Here is a 16,757-nt window from a genome sequence, read left to right on the forward strand (position 1 = left end):
CGACCTACATCCAACCCCTTGAACCATGCTTTCGTCGATACCTCAGGAAAAATGGAATATAGCCACCGTCCCAGTTCATCTGAGTTCCATGATAATTGCCAACTATTGAGTGTTCTCTGACGCTATAAAATTCATCATAAGCAATTGGTCTTACATAAATATCGCCATCAATAGCACCCACCTTAGCTAAAGCGTCAGCCTTTTCATTGCCCGGAATGGAACAATGAGAAGGGACCCACGCTAAGGTAACCCGGTAATTTTTATCTGTTAAAGCACTTAAAAACCGCCGTATTTTCCCCAGGAAATACGGGGTGTGCTTCACAGTCTTCATCGATCGCAGAGCCTCAATGGCACTGAGACTGTCTGTGAAGATGAAGTAGTGGTCTATGGGCAGGGTTTCGATGATCCCAAGAGAGTACTGAATAGCAGCAAGTTCTGCGACGTACACGGAAGCAGGAGCATCGAGTTTGTAGGAGGCGGTAAAATTTTCGTGGAAAACACCGAAGCCAGTGGACTCATCTAGATTAGATCCGTCAGAATAAAACATTTTATCACAACTCACATGTTTAAACTTATTTGAAAAAATCTTAGGGATCTCTTGTGGGCGCCATTGATCCGGGATACCATAAATGTCTTCTTTCATGGTGGTGTCGAAGAATATAGCATTGTTAGAAGTATCTAAAGGTGCGACATTGAAGGGAACGTATGAGGAAGGGTTAATATTTTGAGCCATGTAGTCAAAATATAAAGTCATAAATCTAGTTTGGGATTGAAGGTCGACCCACCTCTCGAAATTTTCAATTACTAATGTGTTCATGACCGTACATCGAATTAGTAACCGGTAAGAGAGATTCCAAAAACGATGTTTCAACGGAAGAATACCCGCTAGCACTTCAAGACTCATCGTATGGGTCGACTGCATGCAACCCAAGGCAATACGCAAACAACGATATTGTATTCTCTCTAATTTTATAATGTGCGTGTTCGCAGCGGAGCGGAAGCAGAAACAGCCGTACTCAAGAACTGACAATATCGTTGTTTGGTATAACCTTAGAAGGTCTCCTGGGTGAGCACCCCACTAAGTTCCGGTAATCGTACGAAGAAAATTAATGCTCTGTTGGCATTTTTGTGTCAGATACCTAATATGACAAGCCCAGGTGAATTTAGAGTCGAACCAGACCCCGAGATATTTAGCGACTAAAACCTGAGAGATCGTTTTACCCGTTAGTAGGAGCTGCAGCTGAGCTGGGTTATGCTTCGTGAGTCTCGATCTCGACGAATGATGTTGAAATCGTGGAAATTAAGTTGGTCATTTGAATTGAGAAAAGTTTCACAGAGCGCGAACGCATCACAATTGTATGTGTTTATCAGATGTGAAAATAAATCGAATTTGGGGATGATACTTCTGCAGTTCCACTGTAACACAGTGACAAAATTCCTAACCTCTTTCGACGTATTAGTCATCGAAAGATACGATAGCTGAAATGAGGGGCCAAGTTGCTGTGAGTTGCTTCAAATAGGTTTTCACTGTAGGGAGAAGGGCAAGAAGAATGTTTTGAAGGGGATCTGGTATGTTGAATATTTTAAATATCCAGTCCACAATATCAGAGAATTTTATGATTCACCGCTTCCTTTTTGTGTTGTCTTATTGGTCATTCCGCTAGGGGTTATCTTACGACCTTTGCGAGAAAGATTAGGAGAGTTGAGCATTCTCCTCTTCCTAGATCCCTCTGGCAAGGCATAAGAACACCCTTCGACGGTATCGTCAGATGTACCCTCATCGGTTGGCAAAGATGTTTCCTGTCGAGGGTGGTTCAGCCCTCTTAAGCATTTCTGCAAAAGAGCGCTTTGATCGTTCCTTAAGGGAACGCTTAATTTTTCCTCGCGCTGTTTGTACGCGGGACACGCCGAAAGGTTATGTCGAGTTCCCTCACAGTAAAGACATTTTTCAGTATCCTCACTGCAAGCGGTCTCAGCATGATTGCCTCCGCACTTGCTGCAGCGTGCCTTGTTGCAGCAGTAGGTGGCTGTATGACCTAACTGCCTGTAGTTTTGGCAATGCATGACCCGCGGTACGAACAGGCGTACAGGCAGACGAACCCTGTCCAAAGAGATGTAGTTCGGCAGTGCGGATCCAGCGAATGTTACACGGAAGGAATCAGAAGGGAAGAATTTCTTCTTCACTTCTTCGATGGATACTGAATGCAATTGCTTGACATCCAGTATCTTTACATCTTGAATCAGGGGGTTCTTGAAACAGCCAACCCCGTGACGCAAAATGTCATCGACCGTGAGGCTTCCTTCGGTAACCACACCGTCGATCTCCACGTCCTTAGCAGGGATGTACACGCGGTACTCTCTCGTGAAGAGCTCGTAGCTAGCAATTGCGTTTGCTTGCTTCAAGCTACTCACGACAACTCGCAGTTTGTTCGGTCTAACCTTTGTAATTTCGGTTACGTCCGAAAACTGTTTTGCCAGGTCCTTGCCTATTTGTATAATGTTAAGAGGCTTCTTTATGGGCCTAAAGAAAACTACGAACGGACCTTTCGAAGCATCTGGGTAAGCTTTCACCCGTGTTGCCGGTACCCTTGGTACGGGGCTAGGTAGCGGGGAAGGTAGAGGGGAATTGATGGGGGAAATCTCAATCTCTTCCCCATTTGTTTCCACATCCAGGAATAGTTGCACCTGCATGTCGTCCATTTTGCGGTGGTGGGAGGATCAAGTAGTTGATATTAAATTTTAAAAACAATTTTTCAAACTACAATGGATCAAAATAAAAAAAAGACAGTAATACTAATACTAATAACAATAGTAATAATAGTAAGAATAATAATAATAATTATAACAATAATAATAATAATAACAATAATAATAATAATAATTATAATAATAACAATAATAATAATAATATTAATAATAATGATAAAAATTCTAAAGTGAATACTTCACCGAACGTCTAAGTCACGACCTCACGGCTGATAGTTGGATTAATCGAGTGTCTCCGCAGAACAAACAATGACGATCCAGCCTCGTGTTGTGACACAGTGGCCGTATCTTACACTCGTCCTTGTAGATGCCACTTGTAGTTGACTTGCACTCGCTCGATCGTATGATGGTCCGTGCTGCTAGCGGGGTAACAGCGGTGCGGGAGAATTATTCTTGCTGATATATCAGCTGCGTATCAGATTACTGGCGGGGTAGCCTGCCCCTACCAGTGTGCAGAAGATGTTTCTGCCGATATACTGCAGGCTATTGTTATCGCACACAAGAACTAATCGAAAAAAAAAACACCCGTACGATAACTCGTGTATTGTTATTTTGCGAATCAAACGAAGATAAACAATTTGCGTCTAATCAAGACGAAAGCAAAACAACGAATGTCCCCTCTGGTTAGTGCAGCGACTTCCCCAGAATACACCGTCCACCTTGGCAACCACGTAGCCATTCGAGGTCGCTACGATCTCCTGAACCGAGAACCCGCTTGTCATCTATAAGCCCGCCATCTAAACTTATCCGCTGCGCAGTTATCGTTTACGGTAGGGATGCGGTAGGGGTCCGATACGATGGCAACGTCCTGCGTTTCAGTAGCCGGCATGCTAGCCGGGCACTTGGGGTCTCCCATGACGTACTTGGCGTCCCGCTTACCGGTGCATACCTGCACTTGGGAGGCGTCCGCAATCCTGCGCTTTGAGGCCTGCACCACCGCAGCGTCGATATAAACCAGACCTGTCGGGTCCGTTACACGACCAGGATTTATGTCCCCTCTCGAAACACCTACAGCAAATATTAGACTGTTGCAGGATGCCCATCAGGGATAGCGACCAACCGACCTACAGCTTGAGTTTTACAGGGCTGTCGATGTCGATGGATGCTTGACGGTGGCAACCTGGGACCCTTTCGGAGGCGAATTGCCTCTATGACTACCATCACTCCGCATTCCTTTTCGGGGGCTTGTGCAATGTCGCACCCTTTGGTACTTTCGTCCAGCTTATTAAGCTAAAGAGCATTGCATTGCACGTCTTTCCTTAATACTTTTTTAACCACTTCTTAGCAGGTAGCTCCCTTCGCCCTTCGCGTCTCGGCGAAGCTCTAGGATCATTTCGCCGGTTCGAGATCGACGAATGGTCCATCTGCTGCCGTGTTCACGCTACGTCTTGTATTTCTACATATGTGCTGCGCTAGTGTACGTGCATGTGAAAAATTGGGAACCACAAAATATGTATGAGATTGCATGATAGTGCCTCTAAAAAAATGGTGATTTTCACAGCTTTTTTTCTTACCAACAAATCTAGGTTTAAAATACAAACAATACGTTTTGAATGCAACTCAAGAGCTTTCATTTGATATGTTTGAAAAAAAAAAACATGTGCCGTTATGAAGATGCGTAAGAAAATCCAATTTCTCTGTAACTTTTGTTTTTGAACATTATTTTGAACCTATTGTGCGGGAAGCATAACTCCGTTTCATATCCTTGTTATTCAGTTGGGCTTTAATTTTCAGGTTACGTTTATTTGAATTTGATTGGCTTTGTTGGCATTCTTTGATGCAAACTATTGCATTATTGAATAATCAAACAAAACCTGAAAATTACAGCCCAATTAAAGAACAACCACACAAAATGGAGTTACACCACAATGGGTTCAAAATGATAGTCAAAAACATGTTATAGAAAAATTGGATTTTGTCACGCATGTTTATAACAGCGCATTATTTGAATACATCAAATAAAAGCTGTTGAGTTGCACTACTAAACGTATTGTTTGTATATTGAAAAAGAAAATCATCATTTTGTTTTCAGATGAATGCGAATTTTTCACCATGTAATCTCATTAGTAACTTCTAATAACCATTATTTTGTACCCTATTTAGGGTAAAAAAAACATGACAATTTTCAGGAAAATCGATTCAGTTTACTTAAAGTTATAGTAATTTTACGTTTTGAGCCGTTTTCGGAAATCAATTTTTGGCGGACTTTATTCCCGAATAACCGCTTTAAAAAAATCTGAGATCATGTAGAAAATTCTAAAGATAAACAATCATAAAATAGCGTTTTCACAGGTGACACATCAACTATTTTCGAGTCTTGTGTCTTTGAAAATTCGAACTGGTGGCTCGAAGTCATTTGTGGCTTCAACACCGTTTAACTTTATTGCTAGGAAGAATTAGGAAAACAATAGACGAAGGGTCAGAAATTGTTGACGCCAGCGAATCAGAGTTCAAATTATTTTATTTACCGTGTTTGGGGTGAAATTGATCAACTGAAAATTCGCGATGAAAAATATTAATCAAAAGATATTGGTCTTACAGCACTAAGCAATGTTAACGTGTTCTTAAACGCAACTTTTGCATGATTCACATACCTGTCAAAGTTAACTATTGCATGCCCGGTGCAATTTTTCATATTTTCGAAAAATTCTTCTAACTCAATCAAAACTCAATCAAATTTGATCAAACAAGTTTCCAAATAACAAAAAAAGTAAGCACGAAACTGCACTATAAAAGGGTAACAAAATATGGAAATAGATAACAATGAAACAAATAATTTTTTTTAGATGGTATCAGGTAAAACACATCAGAAAAAAATGTCTTGATATGAGTCGTTGCGGAATAGAGAGGTCTATGTGCCATCGAGCAAATTGTTCTGGAGAAGCAATTTTCGAAAAATCTCTGAATAAAACTCTGTTCAACGGATTATTTCAAACAAAATATTCTAATATAAAGGTTATGAAGTGGTTTAACATGGGGATACATAAAATTAACAGTTTCTTTGCGAAATCGGTGATTTTATCTCACCAATGTACATAGACCACTCTGATTTCATATATATATTCACTGGAATCCTCGAATCGTTTCGGAACAGAGTGGTCTATGTACACTAGGGTGGGGAAAAGTGATCGATTTTCCAGAACCAAGTTTTTTTGGTTCCTTTTGGGGCCCCAAACAACCCTCAATTTACCGGAAGTCGATTGGTTTTGTCTCCGCTTGGCGCATTGCATTTCAAATTTGTATGAAAATTTATATGGGAAAACCTGCTTTTTTGCATTTACCTTTCTAGAGAGCTCAATAATGTTCTAAAAATGCACAAAATTATGTTAAAGTATAGTATTTTAGATGCCTAACAACTTTGCAGAAGACTATAGCTGTTCAAAGTTGAGTATGTCGATTTAAATGCAGAAAATCTTGTTTTCTGCCAACATTATTAATGTACCGGCATCAGTAGGATTTCCATCAGAAGTAACCTGTCGTAACGAGTTCATTCACTCAGCTGGATCAAGCAAACAAATTTAGGACTATATTCTAAGCGTAGGTAGAATCTACAACGTGCTTCAGAGGTTACTTCTGATGGAAATATGACTGACGCCGGTACACTGGCAGTGTTGGCAGAAAAAATGATTTGTAACATAAATTTCGACATACTCAACTTTGAACAGCTCTAGTATTTTTTTGGCACATCCTAGCTCTCTAGTGTCTTCGGCCAAGTTGTTAGGCCTCAAAAAACCTACCAATTGAAGTGATGAAACCTATGGTTTAAGCCATTTTGAGCTCTTCAGAATGGAAAATGCAAAAAAGTTGTTTATTTCATACAAATCTCCATATAAATTTGAAATGCAATGCGCCAAGCGGAGACAAAACCAATCGACTTCCAATAAATTCAAGATTGTTTGGGGCCCCTAATAGAACAAAAAAAAAACCTGGTTCTGGCTTTCTGCAATCAAGTTTCGTTTTTTCCATATAACGATTCCCCACCCTAATGTACACAAACCTGGTAAATGACAAAGAAAATGACGGTAACTCGTATAAAATGGCTAGTGTCACATGTTATATGGTACATATAGCATGCCACATGTAAGATGTCACGTGTTCTCGTGTTACATTACGTGTAACATGTTACATATTACGTGTGACATGTACCGAACAAGTGACATGTTACTTATCATATGTAATATGCTTCATGTTACGTTTTACATGATAGTATTACACCGATTTATGTACATTAGGGTGGGGAATCGTTATATGGAAAAAACGAAACTTGATTGCAGAAAGCCAGAACCAAGTTTTTTTTGTTCTATTAGGGGCCCCAAACAATTCTGAATTTATTGGAAGTCGATTGGTTTTGTCTCTGCTTGACGCATTGCACTTTAAATTTATATGGAGATTTGTATGGAAAACCCAACTTTTTTGCATTTTCCATTCTAATGAGCTCAAAATGGCTCAAACCATAGGTTTTATGACTTCAAATTGTAGGTTTTTTGATGCTCAACAACTTGGCTGAAGACACTAAAGAGCTAGGTTGTGCCAAACAAATACTAGAACTGTTCAAAGTTGAGTATGTCGAAATTTATGTTGCAAATCATTTTTTCTGCCAACACTGCCAGTGTATCGTTGTCAGTCAGATTTCCATCAGAAGTTACCTCTGAAACACGTTGTAGATTCCATTTACGCCTAGAATATTGACCTAAATTTGTTTGCTTGGTCCAGCTGAGTGTATAAACTCGTTACGACAGGTTACTTCTGATGGGAATCCTACAGACGCCGGTACATTGGTAATGTTGGCAGAAAACAAGATTTTCTGCATTGAAATCGACATACTCAACTTTGAACAGCTATAGCTCTTCTTAAGGACATTCTAGCTCTTCAGTGTCTTCTGCAAAGTTGTTAGGCATCTAAAATACTATACTTTAACATAATGTAGTGCATTATTAGAGCATTATTGAGCTCTCTAGAAAGGTAAATGCAAAAAAGTAGGTTTTTTTTTATTCTCGCTTATTTTCCGTCGGTCTTGTTCCGTCACTGTTGTGGCCAATCACCGACGCCCAGGGAGGCGCCTCCACACCCAGGACCCTAACTCACGACCCGTTTATTAACGGACCGGCGCCAACGGCTTTACTTCCTCATGCGATGGAAGGCGTGATCCCAGAGATTTTTCGCCTCAGAAAATCTCCCGGTGTCGGCTAGGATTGAATCTAGACCAGTTTGGTTGGTTGTGAGTGGATCACGCCACCTCACAACCATCGACACCTATGTCGGCGGTGGGATTCGAACCCAGGCGTCGAGCGTGGTTGGCGGAGACGTTACCAACCACACTAGGCCCCCGCTCAAAAAAAAGTAGGTTTTCCCATATGAATTTTCATACAAATTGAAAATGCAATGCGCCAAGCGGAGACAAAACCAATCGACTTCAGGTAAGTTTAGGTTTGTTGGGGACCTCAAAAGGAACCAAAAAAACTTGGTTCTGGAAAATCGATCATTTTCCCCCACCCTAATGTACATAGACCACTCTGTTCCGAAACAGAATGGCCATTCTGTTTCGGACGAAATTTCAACACGGTATAAATCAGCTTTGAAGTTCGATTTTTCGACATTTTCTTAATCTCCCAACGTCAGTTTCTTGAGTAGATGCGGTTTATGCAAAAAACTCATTTTCGAAAAAAAAAATGGTCTTTAGACCACTCTGTTCCGCAACGGCTCATATTTTGATAATTTTATTTTTGAACTGTGAATATCGAGCGTCAAACCAAACTGCACCTTTTAAAAAATTCCAATTTCGATGCACTCTGAAGTGCAGCTTAATGTTCTTCGACAGTGGTTTTCTTCGACAGATTTTTGCATAAGAATGCTGCAGAGAAGCTGAAGAAAAAAATTGTTACGGTAGCAAGTGTACATGTTCAAATGCGTTACTTTCCAAGGAAAGGTTGCTGAGCTCATGACTTCTGATGTATTACTATCACAGAATTCGACAGAGCGGTATGACTCTTATTAGATTTGTTCTTATTTATTATGCAAGAATTGCTTTGATATTTTCGCAACTAAGCTGTTTAAAATTTAAACCAGTTATTAAGTAATGCTGTAGTGATTCTTTCAAAAATAATCCAAGAAATCTTATTCAGTATACCAGCCGTTACCGCAACAAACCACAATCAATCAACACAGGTACACACGTTTTGCATTGCCGGACATCAACCAGCGCGTTTTTCAAACCGGCAATTTCGTTTGCAAACATAATTTTTCTTGGGCCGTTCATCATCTAAAATATCGGTACGTGCGCGATAGCACTCAAACTTTCAATATCGGGGCATTCTCTTTATAGGGAACGGTATAACTCGGCTTTCATTCCCTAAATATTGTTTTTTTTTTGGCTGAGGAAACTTTATCGTGTGTTACTCGTTGTAATCCACGGTTGACGGAAAGCGTGACCCATAAACTTTTGAAGGGTTATGAATTGAGTACTGATGATTTTAATGGGATGCAAATTAAAAAAGCTATCTATTGGATGAAAACGGATCAATGCTATCATGACCTTTTGTCGACAAAGCCAGGGACTATTCTGTGTACCCTAGTACGAGACAGGTCTTACAAGCCAGTACCTTCATTCTTGGTTAGGTTTTCCAATAAAACCGAAGTAATTGTAATATAAAAATAAATCCTGCATAACAATGCCTTTTATATTTTAATTAGTTGTCTCATCGCTGTTGATTAAAATATAATGAAATTCCACCAGGTTATATTGGGCGCCTTACTACTGGCCATCGAAAATATCAATAACGACACCACGCTGCTTCCCGGTAAAACGATTAAGCTAAAGCCGGTCGATATAGGAGCGCAGAAATCTCTAAAAGCTTATCCCATCCGGTAAGTATGCGAGAACCGTCCTTAAGTAAATCTCCTCATTCATATGTACATACAATTTTGGAAAACTCAATTTACATATGCTTAGTTTCCGATATTGCTTTACCTGGTTGTAAGCCTAATTATGTTTGACATTTGCTAGCATATGTAAATTAATTAAATCATTGAGTTTAATGGGCTTGCTAAGATATATTTGTGATTGGATATTAAGTTAAACGTGCTTATCGTGTTCGCTAGGAAAATGACGGAAATGAGAGACGAAGGAATCGTAGCTTTTATTGGTCCGGACGAAACTTGCACTACGGAAGCGTTGGTAGCAGCTGCCTGGAACATTCCAATGATTTCATATGTGAGCTTTGATATCTGCTGGGAACACTTTGAAAAACCTAATCTTTTTGTGAATCTGTTTCAGAAATGCGCCGATGCTGCTGTCACAGACAAAACTGTATACAGCAGCTTCGCCAGAACTCTGCCACCGGCGACAAAAGTGTCCAAAAGTGTCGTTTCGTTGCTGCTGGCGAATAATTGGCACTGTTTCACTATAGTAGCTGGAAAACATCCTGCCTGGAGTATGGAAATCGCGCACGCCGTAAAGGTTCGTCTAGCCACTGTGCGGCGCGAGGGGCAGATTAATTTTTCACCTCATTAATTGTTTGCAACAATTTTCAGACACAGGCGGAGACTTATAATCTAACTGTCAATCATTACCGGGAGTACTCTGATTATATTCCATCGAAAATTTACAAATTGCAGAATATAGTGGATGAAACCTACCAAACAACTAGAAGTAAAAGTTTACGGGTAATCGTTTGGCATGCGAAGCATTGATCAGAACTCTTTCTTACTCTTCCGTAATTAGTTTACATTTTTGTTGGAGAATACATCGAAATGGTAGACTTCGTGCGATGCTTGCAGAACAGAAACCTGCTGGATAGTGGTGATTACCTTGTGATATCGATTGATGACGAAATTTACGATTCGAGCACCAAACGGAACATATATCAAGGTAAAATTTGCTTGCTAGGTCTTTCGATACACCTATGTACTCGACGGAAAACACCCTTACATGTGTGATGAGGGGATTCGGTTTACCACAACTGTGTTCAGCAACTTACCTACTTTCAAACCAGTAGTGTTTTTATGGGGGCTTTTGGTTTCCAGAAAAGCCCTACTTCTGGAAATCCAGGTTTTCCGGAGCGAGTTCTGGATCTGAAGTAATTTGCATATCTTTGGATAGAATCATACACACAAGAGTGGCGCTATTTCATGCGAAATGGGTAGTAATACAAATGACAAGGGTAGTAATACAAATATGAAAGATAATTTTTAGGTTTAATAATAAGTAAAAATCTTAAAAGTAATGTAAAATGATAAAGCGTTGTCTTTTTTTCGTATTTCTGTTCTATAGAGTATTCTGACTTCTATCAAAAGTACATTGGCAATTCGAAGGAAAAGTTTCCGAATCGTAAACGATACAGCTATAAAGACATCCAGGAGCGGCTGCAGGAGGCGTTTCTGTCAGTTTTACGGATATCACCGTTATTTCCACTAAACCCGCAATACAAGTGAGTGTACTAACCATAAAAACTTAAACTATTTTTATGAATTACTCATTCTTCAAACAGGAAATTGTGTCATCAAATAAAATGGTACGCAAGACAGGAGCCCTTTCATGTGCCGCTTCCAGCGAATCCCAAAATATTCCAAGAAATTCAGGTATACATAAAGCGTTGGACATAAGCTTATTAATTTTAACCGTATTGACATTTATGATACATACAAGCGTCATTGTTCCATCATTTACGCGATTGTTTTGTTTAAAATTCAAGTGTACAATTCGCGGTATAAGCTGTTGTTATATTTGGGTAGGCAATTTGAACGAAAAAAACAATTGGTTGCATTCAATTATCCCTCCCAACTGACGAATTTTTTCGTTCGGCAAACATCATAATATTTATTAGAAATGGGAACGCAGCTAGCAGAAATTGCAACATCAACAACAGGGTAGTAAAGATTAGTGATACATGACAGTTTCACTAGGTAATTGAAGTTCTGTAGATTTTCAATACTTCACTTCTCCCTGCGTCTGACGAATTCTCTGAGTTGATTGTGACTGCCGTAGTAGAATTACATTGTAACGGGTAAAATTCTTCATAAGGCTTTTAGTTATAAGGTTCTTTAACTTGTTTTGCGGAGTGTTGGACAACTTTCAATAGTCTCTTTTCCACGACAACATCACTCTAGTGGATTTTATAATTAGCTTATTATCAAAAATGTGTGACCTCTTTTACCTACACTGTTCATAGTAGTAGCGTTTATAAAATATTTGATTGCAACGTTGAATTACATTAATTATTAATCTTATGTCACGCAAATTATATATGTAGATATTCGTTAGATGTGTATAACTACTATTTTGAAATGTTTCGATTTTATTTCAGGAAAAAATTTTGTGTTTTCGAATAGTCTTTCTCGTGACTGATTTAAGTTTTGGAAGTGATTAAATTATTTGGTTTACAATGTTATAATTCATTTGAGCCGTTGCGGAACAGAGTGGTCTAAAGACCATTTTTTTCAAAAATGAGTTTTTTACATAATCCGCATGTACTCAAGAAACTGAAGTTAGGAGACTAGAAAAATCTCGAAAATTCGAACTTTAAAGCTGATTTATACCATGTTGAAATTTCGTCCGAAACAGAATGGCCAGACCACTCTGTTCCGAAACGATACGAGGATTCCAGTAAAATATATATGAAGTCAGAGTGGTATATGTACATTGGTATGGTAAATTTACTTATTTCTCCAAAAAAATGGTAATTTTATGTATTCACATATTAAACCATTTCATAACCTTCATATTAGAACATTTTGTTCGAAAGAAAACGTTAAACAGAATTTTATTCAGAGATTTTTCGAAAATTGCTTCTCCTGACAAATTTGCTCGATGGCACATAGACCACTTTGTTCCGCAACGGCTCATTTATGACATAATTTTGTGAAAAATGAACCGTGAAAAATGTATTTCGCTGACTTTGGACAAAAATTACGTATTATTTAAAAAGTGGAGAAAGAAGATCTATTGATATATCAAATAGCCCTATAGCACCAAGGTCATAGGACTCCGACTGAAAAATTAAAAAATGTAGCGCTTCAGTAATTTCACATAAAGAAGTATAAACTCTCCTAACTTTGCTAAAGAATGGGTAGTACAAATCATATTGTTATTGCATGTATAGTTTCCTTTAGAAAGTACGCGAAAATGCCATGGAGATAAATATTATGAACTTTTATGAATTCATGGTGATTTTTTTTTAATCGTGATAAAATCGAAAATGAACTGTTTCTTCAAAACAAAGAGAAAAGAAAGAGAAAAGTTCGAAGAGCAAAGTTTTTTGTGACCACATTATCTACAACTATGCTACAAATTCATGTTCAAACATAAGCCTATTGCCTTCTAAATGCTACATTTTACTAGATATTGAAGGAATCTAATTAATCTTACCTTACCAAACAGTCCCAAGCCGTAGTGTGGCCTGCTGTACGTAAGAGTTGTCTCCTTTCCACTCGGTCCATGGCAGCAGTTCGCCAGTTCTGCAGTCTGCGTAGGGTCCGCAGGTCGATCGATCCACCTTGCCCGCTGTGCACCTCTCAGTCTGTCTCTGACGGATGGTTTTCTAGAACCATCTTTACCGGGCTGTCGTCCATGCCCAGTCCACCGCAACCTGCCAGTCTTAGCGGTGTGGACGATAGATGGCTCTCCAAGCAGCTCCTGCAGTTCATGGTTCATCCGTCTTCTACACACTCCGTTTTCCATCTGCAGTCCATCATGTCTCATGCCCGTAGAGGACTACCGGTCTGATTAGCGTTTTGTAGATGGCTAACTTGGTACGGCGACGAATTCTACTCTATCGGAGCGTCCTCCGATGAACAAAGTATGCACGATTTCCTGCCGTAATGCGCCGTTAAATTTATCTCGTTGTCGGCAGTTACCAGTGAGCCCAAATACACGAACTCATCGACCACCTCGATTTCATCACAACTAATTTGAACTCGAGGTGGGAGGTTAGAACTGTCTTTTCGTGAACCCCTTCCTTTTTTGTACTTCGTCTCCGATGCATTGATGACCAGTCCAATCAGTTTAGCTTCCGCCTTTAGTCTTCACAAAGGTCTAAAGCCACAATGTTGGCGACACAGTTTAACCGACTTTTGGAATATCGTACCTCTCGTCCCGCTCTTCTAATTGAACCTTCCAGTCCAATGTTAAACAGTAGGCACCATCACCTAGCCTTAAACTTCTTCTGGTTTCAAAGGGACTCAAGAGTGCCCCCGATACTCGAACCACACACATCACTCGATCGCTTTGACCAACCGCGTTAGTTTGTCCGGAAATCCGTAGTCGTGCATAATTTGATTTTAATAAAATCGATAGATAAATGATGTGTGGGTACGTTGTGTTCGCGGCATTTCTGCATAACCTGCCGAACCGCAAATATCTGATCTAAGTTGGCACGGGCACCCATGAGTTCCGCCTGGTAGTGCCCCACGAACCGCTTCACAAATGGTGATAGTCGACGGCAGAGTATTCGGGAGAGTACCTTTTAGGAGGCGTTCAGCAGAGTGATTGCCCGGTAATTGCTGCACTCCAGCTTATCATCCTTTTTATAGATGAGACACACAACACCTTCATCCACTTCTCCGGTACTCGTTCTTCTTCCCAAACCTTGACAAGCAGCTTTATTGTTTTTCAGCCCCCGATCTCCTGGAGACCACCTCCAGGAGATCGGGGGCTGGAATCCATGTCTTCTGCTCGTGCACCAAGATCAGTTGCCATACTGTCCTCGCGCTCTACTGTATCGCCGTTTAGATGCTCATCGAAGTGCTGCTTCCACCTTTCGATCAGCTCACACTCGTCTGTGAGTAGGTTGCCGTCCAAGCTCCTGCACATATCGGCTTGCGGCCCGAAGCCTTTACGGGAGCTGTTCAGCTTCTCGTAGAACTTCCGAGTGTCGTTAGCTTGGTACAGCTCTTCCATCGCTACGCGATCTCGGTCCTCTTGCTGGTGCTTCTTCCTTCGGAGGACTGAGTTTTGGCTGTTCCGTGCCTGTCGGTATCGTTCCACGTTCGCTCTCGTACGGTGTTGCAGCATTCTCGCCCGTGCTGCGTTCTTCTTCTCGACTAACCGTTTGCATTCGCCGTCAAATCAGTCATTTCTATGATTCGGAGCCCTTGTACCTAGTAGCGCTACAGCAGTGCTGCCTATGGTGAATCAGATGCTTCTCCAGCCATCTTCAAGAGTAGCTGCGCCAAGCTGCTTTTCCGTAGGTAGCGCTGCCTCCAGCTGCTGCGCGTATTCCTGTGCAGCCTCGGTGTCCCGCAGTTGCTCAATATTTGGTCGCGGCGTTCGATTTCGACGGGTATTATACACCGTCGATAGTTTTGAGCGCATGCACACAGCTACTAGGTAGTGGTCCGAATCTATATTTGTACTGCGGTAGGTGCGAACGTTGATGATGTCGGAGAAAAACCTGCCGTCGATCAGGACGCGGTCGATTTGGTTCTCTGTCTGTTTGTCGGGTGATCTCCAGGTGGGTTTATGGATACCTTTGCGGGGGAAGAAGGTACTTCGGACTACCATACCACGGGAGGCTGCAAAGTTTACGCACCGATGGTCATTATCATTAGACACAGCATGCAGGCTATCTGGTCTGATTACCGGTTGTACATTGCCTCCCGTCCTACCTTAGCATTCTTGTCCCCAATGACGACTTTCACGTCCCGTCCCGGGCAGCTAACGTAGACCTGCTCCAGCTGCGCGTAGAACGCTTCCTTCTAGTCGTCTGGTCGTCCTTCATGTGGGCAGTGCACGTTGATGATGCTGTAGTTGAAGAACCGGCCCTTTATCCTCAACTTGCACATCCTTACGTTGATCGGCTGCCACCCCATCACGCGTAGACGCATCTTGCCCAGTACTATGAAGCCGGTTCCCAGCTCGCTGGTGGTTCCACAACTATGGCAGAAAGTAGCGCCCTGTGCCTGCTTTTCCATACCTTCTGTACTGTCAAACGAAGTTCCTGCAGCGCTACGATTTTGAAGTTGCGTGGATATAACTCGTCGTAAATCGTCCTGTCGCATCTTGGAAAGCAGAGCGGTTTGCAGTTCCATGTCCCAAATTTCCAATCGTAATCCTTATTTCGTTGCCTAGGTCCATGTCGATTGTTCCGATCCGTATCATCTCTTACGATGTTTGTAACATATTGTTTTCCGGGGCGGCTCGTTGGGCCTTTCCCAACCCCCTGTCTAGCGGGGGGACCATCGTGTCAGCTCTGTTTAGAGTCCCACGCTGCCACCAGGACGTTGATCAGTCGCTCCTAACATGAAGATCGGACACTATTTTGAGCCGCACCATCTTGGTGAACAGACGCTCGGGTTGGCGAAGCATTTCCTCTACCGCCGGAATATGGTTTACGCGCCAATGATCGCGTCGCACCTTCTCACTTAGCTATTGTCGGATGACAACATTGCCCAGGCAACGCCAACCAATTGTATCCCTGTTTCAACCGGCAGTCTAGTGTAATCATATGATTCGAGGAAGCGTGAGATAGGAACTTGTGAAGGCCGAAGCTATGTTTGACGCTCTTTCCAGGTTGTCAACTCACCATTTGAAGACCATTTGAAGTCTAATTAATGGACTAGTCGTTTCAGAGTGAATGAAAAATGTTCACAATTTTGAGCTCTCATGCCACTGTGCACCGGTCGACGTCAGTACGAACAGAATTTTGTTGTTCTTTAACAACACAGCTGCAATAAGCATCATACAACAGCGTAATAAACTGTTTCGTGGCTGAGCCCTGAAACATGCTGAACGCTAACGCGAACGATCGTGCGAGATTCTTGCCGTAGGGAAATGAACAGCCGTAAGTAGAGCTGTTAATTAACCTACGGCAAGAATCTCGCCCGATTGCTCGCGTTGGCGGTCAGCATGTTTCAGGCCTGACAGTGCGACACTCTTGCGACACGAGAAGAATTAGATTGTCTTCCTTTCATGCCGCAACACGATATAACGTGTTACTTTGTTGCGTGGCTAAGAGCTCCATCGTCCCAGTTCCACTGTGGGGGTGGTAGTTGAGATA

General features: G+C 41.4%; 1 protein-coding gene across 3 annotated transcripts in view; it reads left to right on the plus strand.

Annotated features, from left to right (window-relative positions):
- LOC129731796 (guanylate cyclase 32E) overlaps positions 1-16,757 on the plus strand; it is a 67,587-nt gene that overhangs the window by 39,750 nt on the left and 11,080 nt on the right. For all 3 annotated transcript variants that reach the window (XM_055692104.1, XM_055692106.1, XM_055692105.1), the window contains 7 exons: positions 9,500-9,630; positions 9,865-9,976; positions 10,040-10,222; positions 10,297-10,414; positions 10,487-10,633; positions 11,036-11,192; positions 11,253-11,343. In XM_055692104.1, coding sequence (XP_055548079.1) covers positions 9,500-9,630; positions 9,865-9,976; positions 10,040-10,222; positions 10,297-10,414; positions 10,487-10,633; positions 11,036-11,192; positions 11,253-11,343 — 939 coding nt within the window. The remainder of the gene's footprint in view (positions 1-9,499; positions 9,631-9,864; positions 9,977-10,039; positions 10,223-10,296; positions 10,415-10,486; positions 10,634-11,035; positions 11,193-11,252; positions 11,344-16,757) is intronic.

This window comes from Wyeomyia smithii, chromosome 3 (genome assembly GCF_029784165.1).
Source record: "Wyeomyia smithii strain HCP4-BCI-WySm-NY-G18 chromosome 3, ASM2978416v1, whole genome shotgun sequence".
Taxonomy (NCBI): Eukaryota; Metazoa; Arthropoda; class Insecta; order Diptera; family Culicidae; genus Wyeomyia; species Wyeomyia smithii.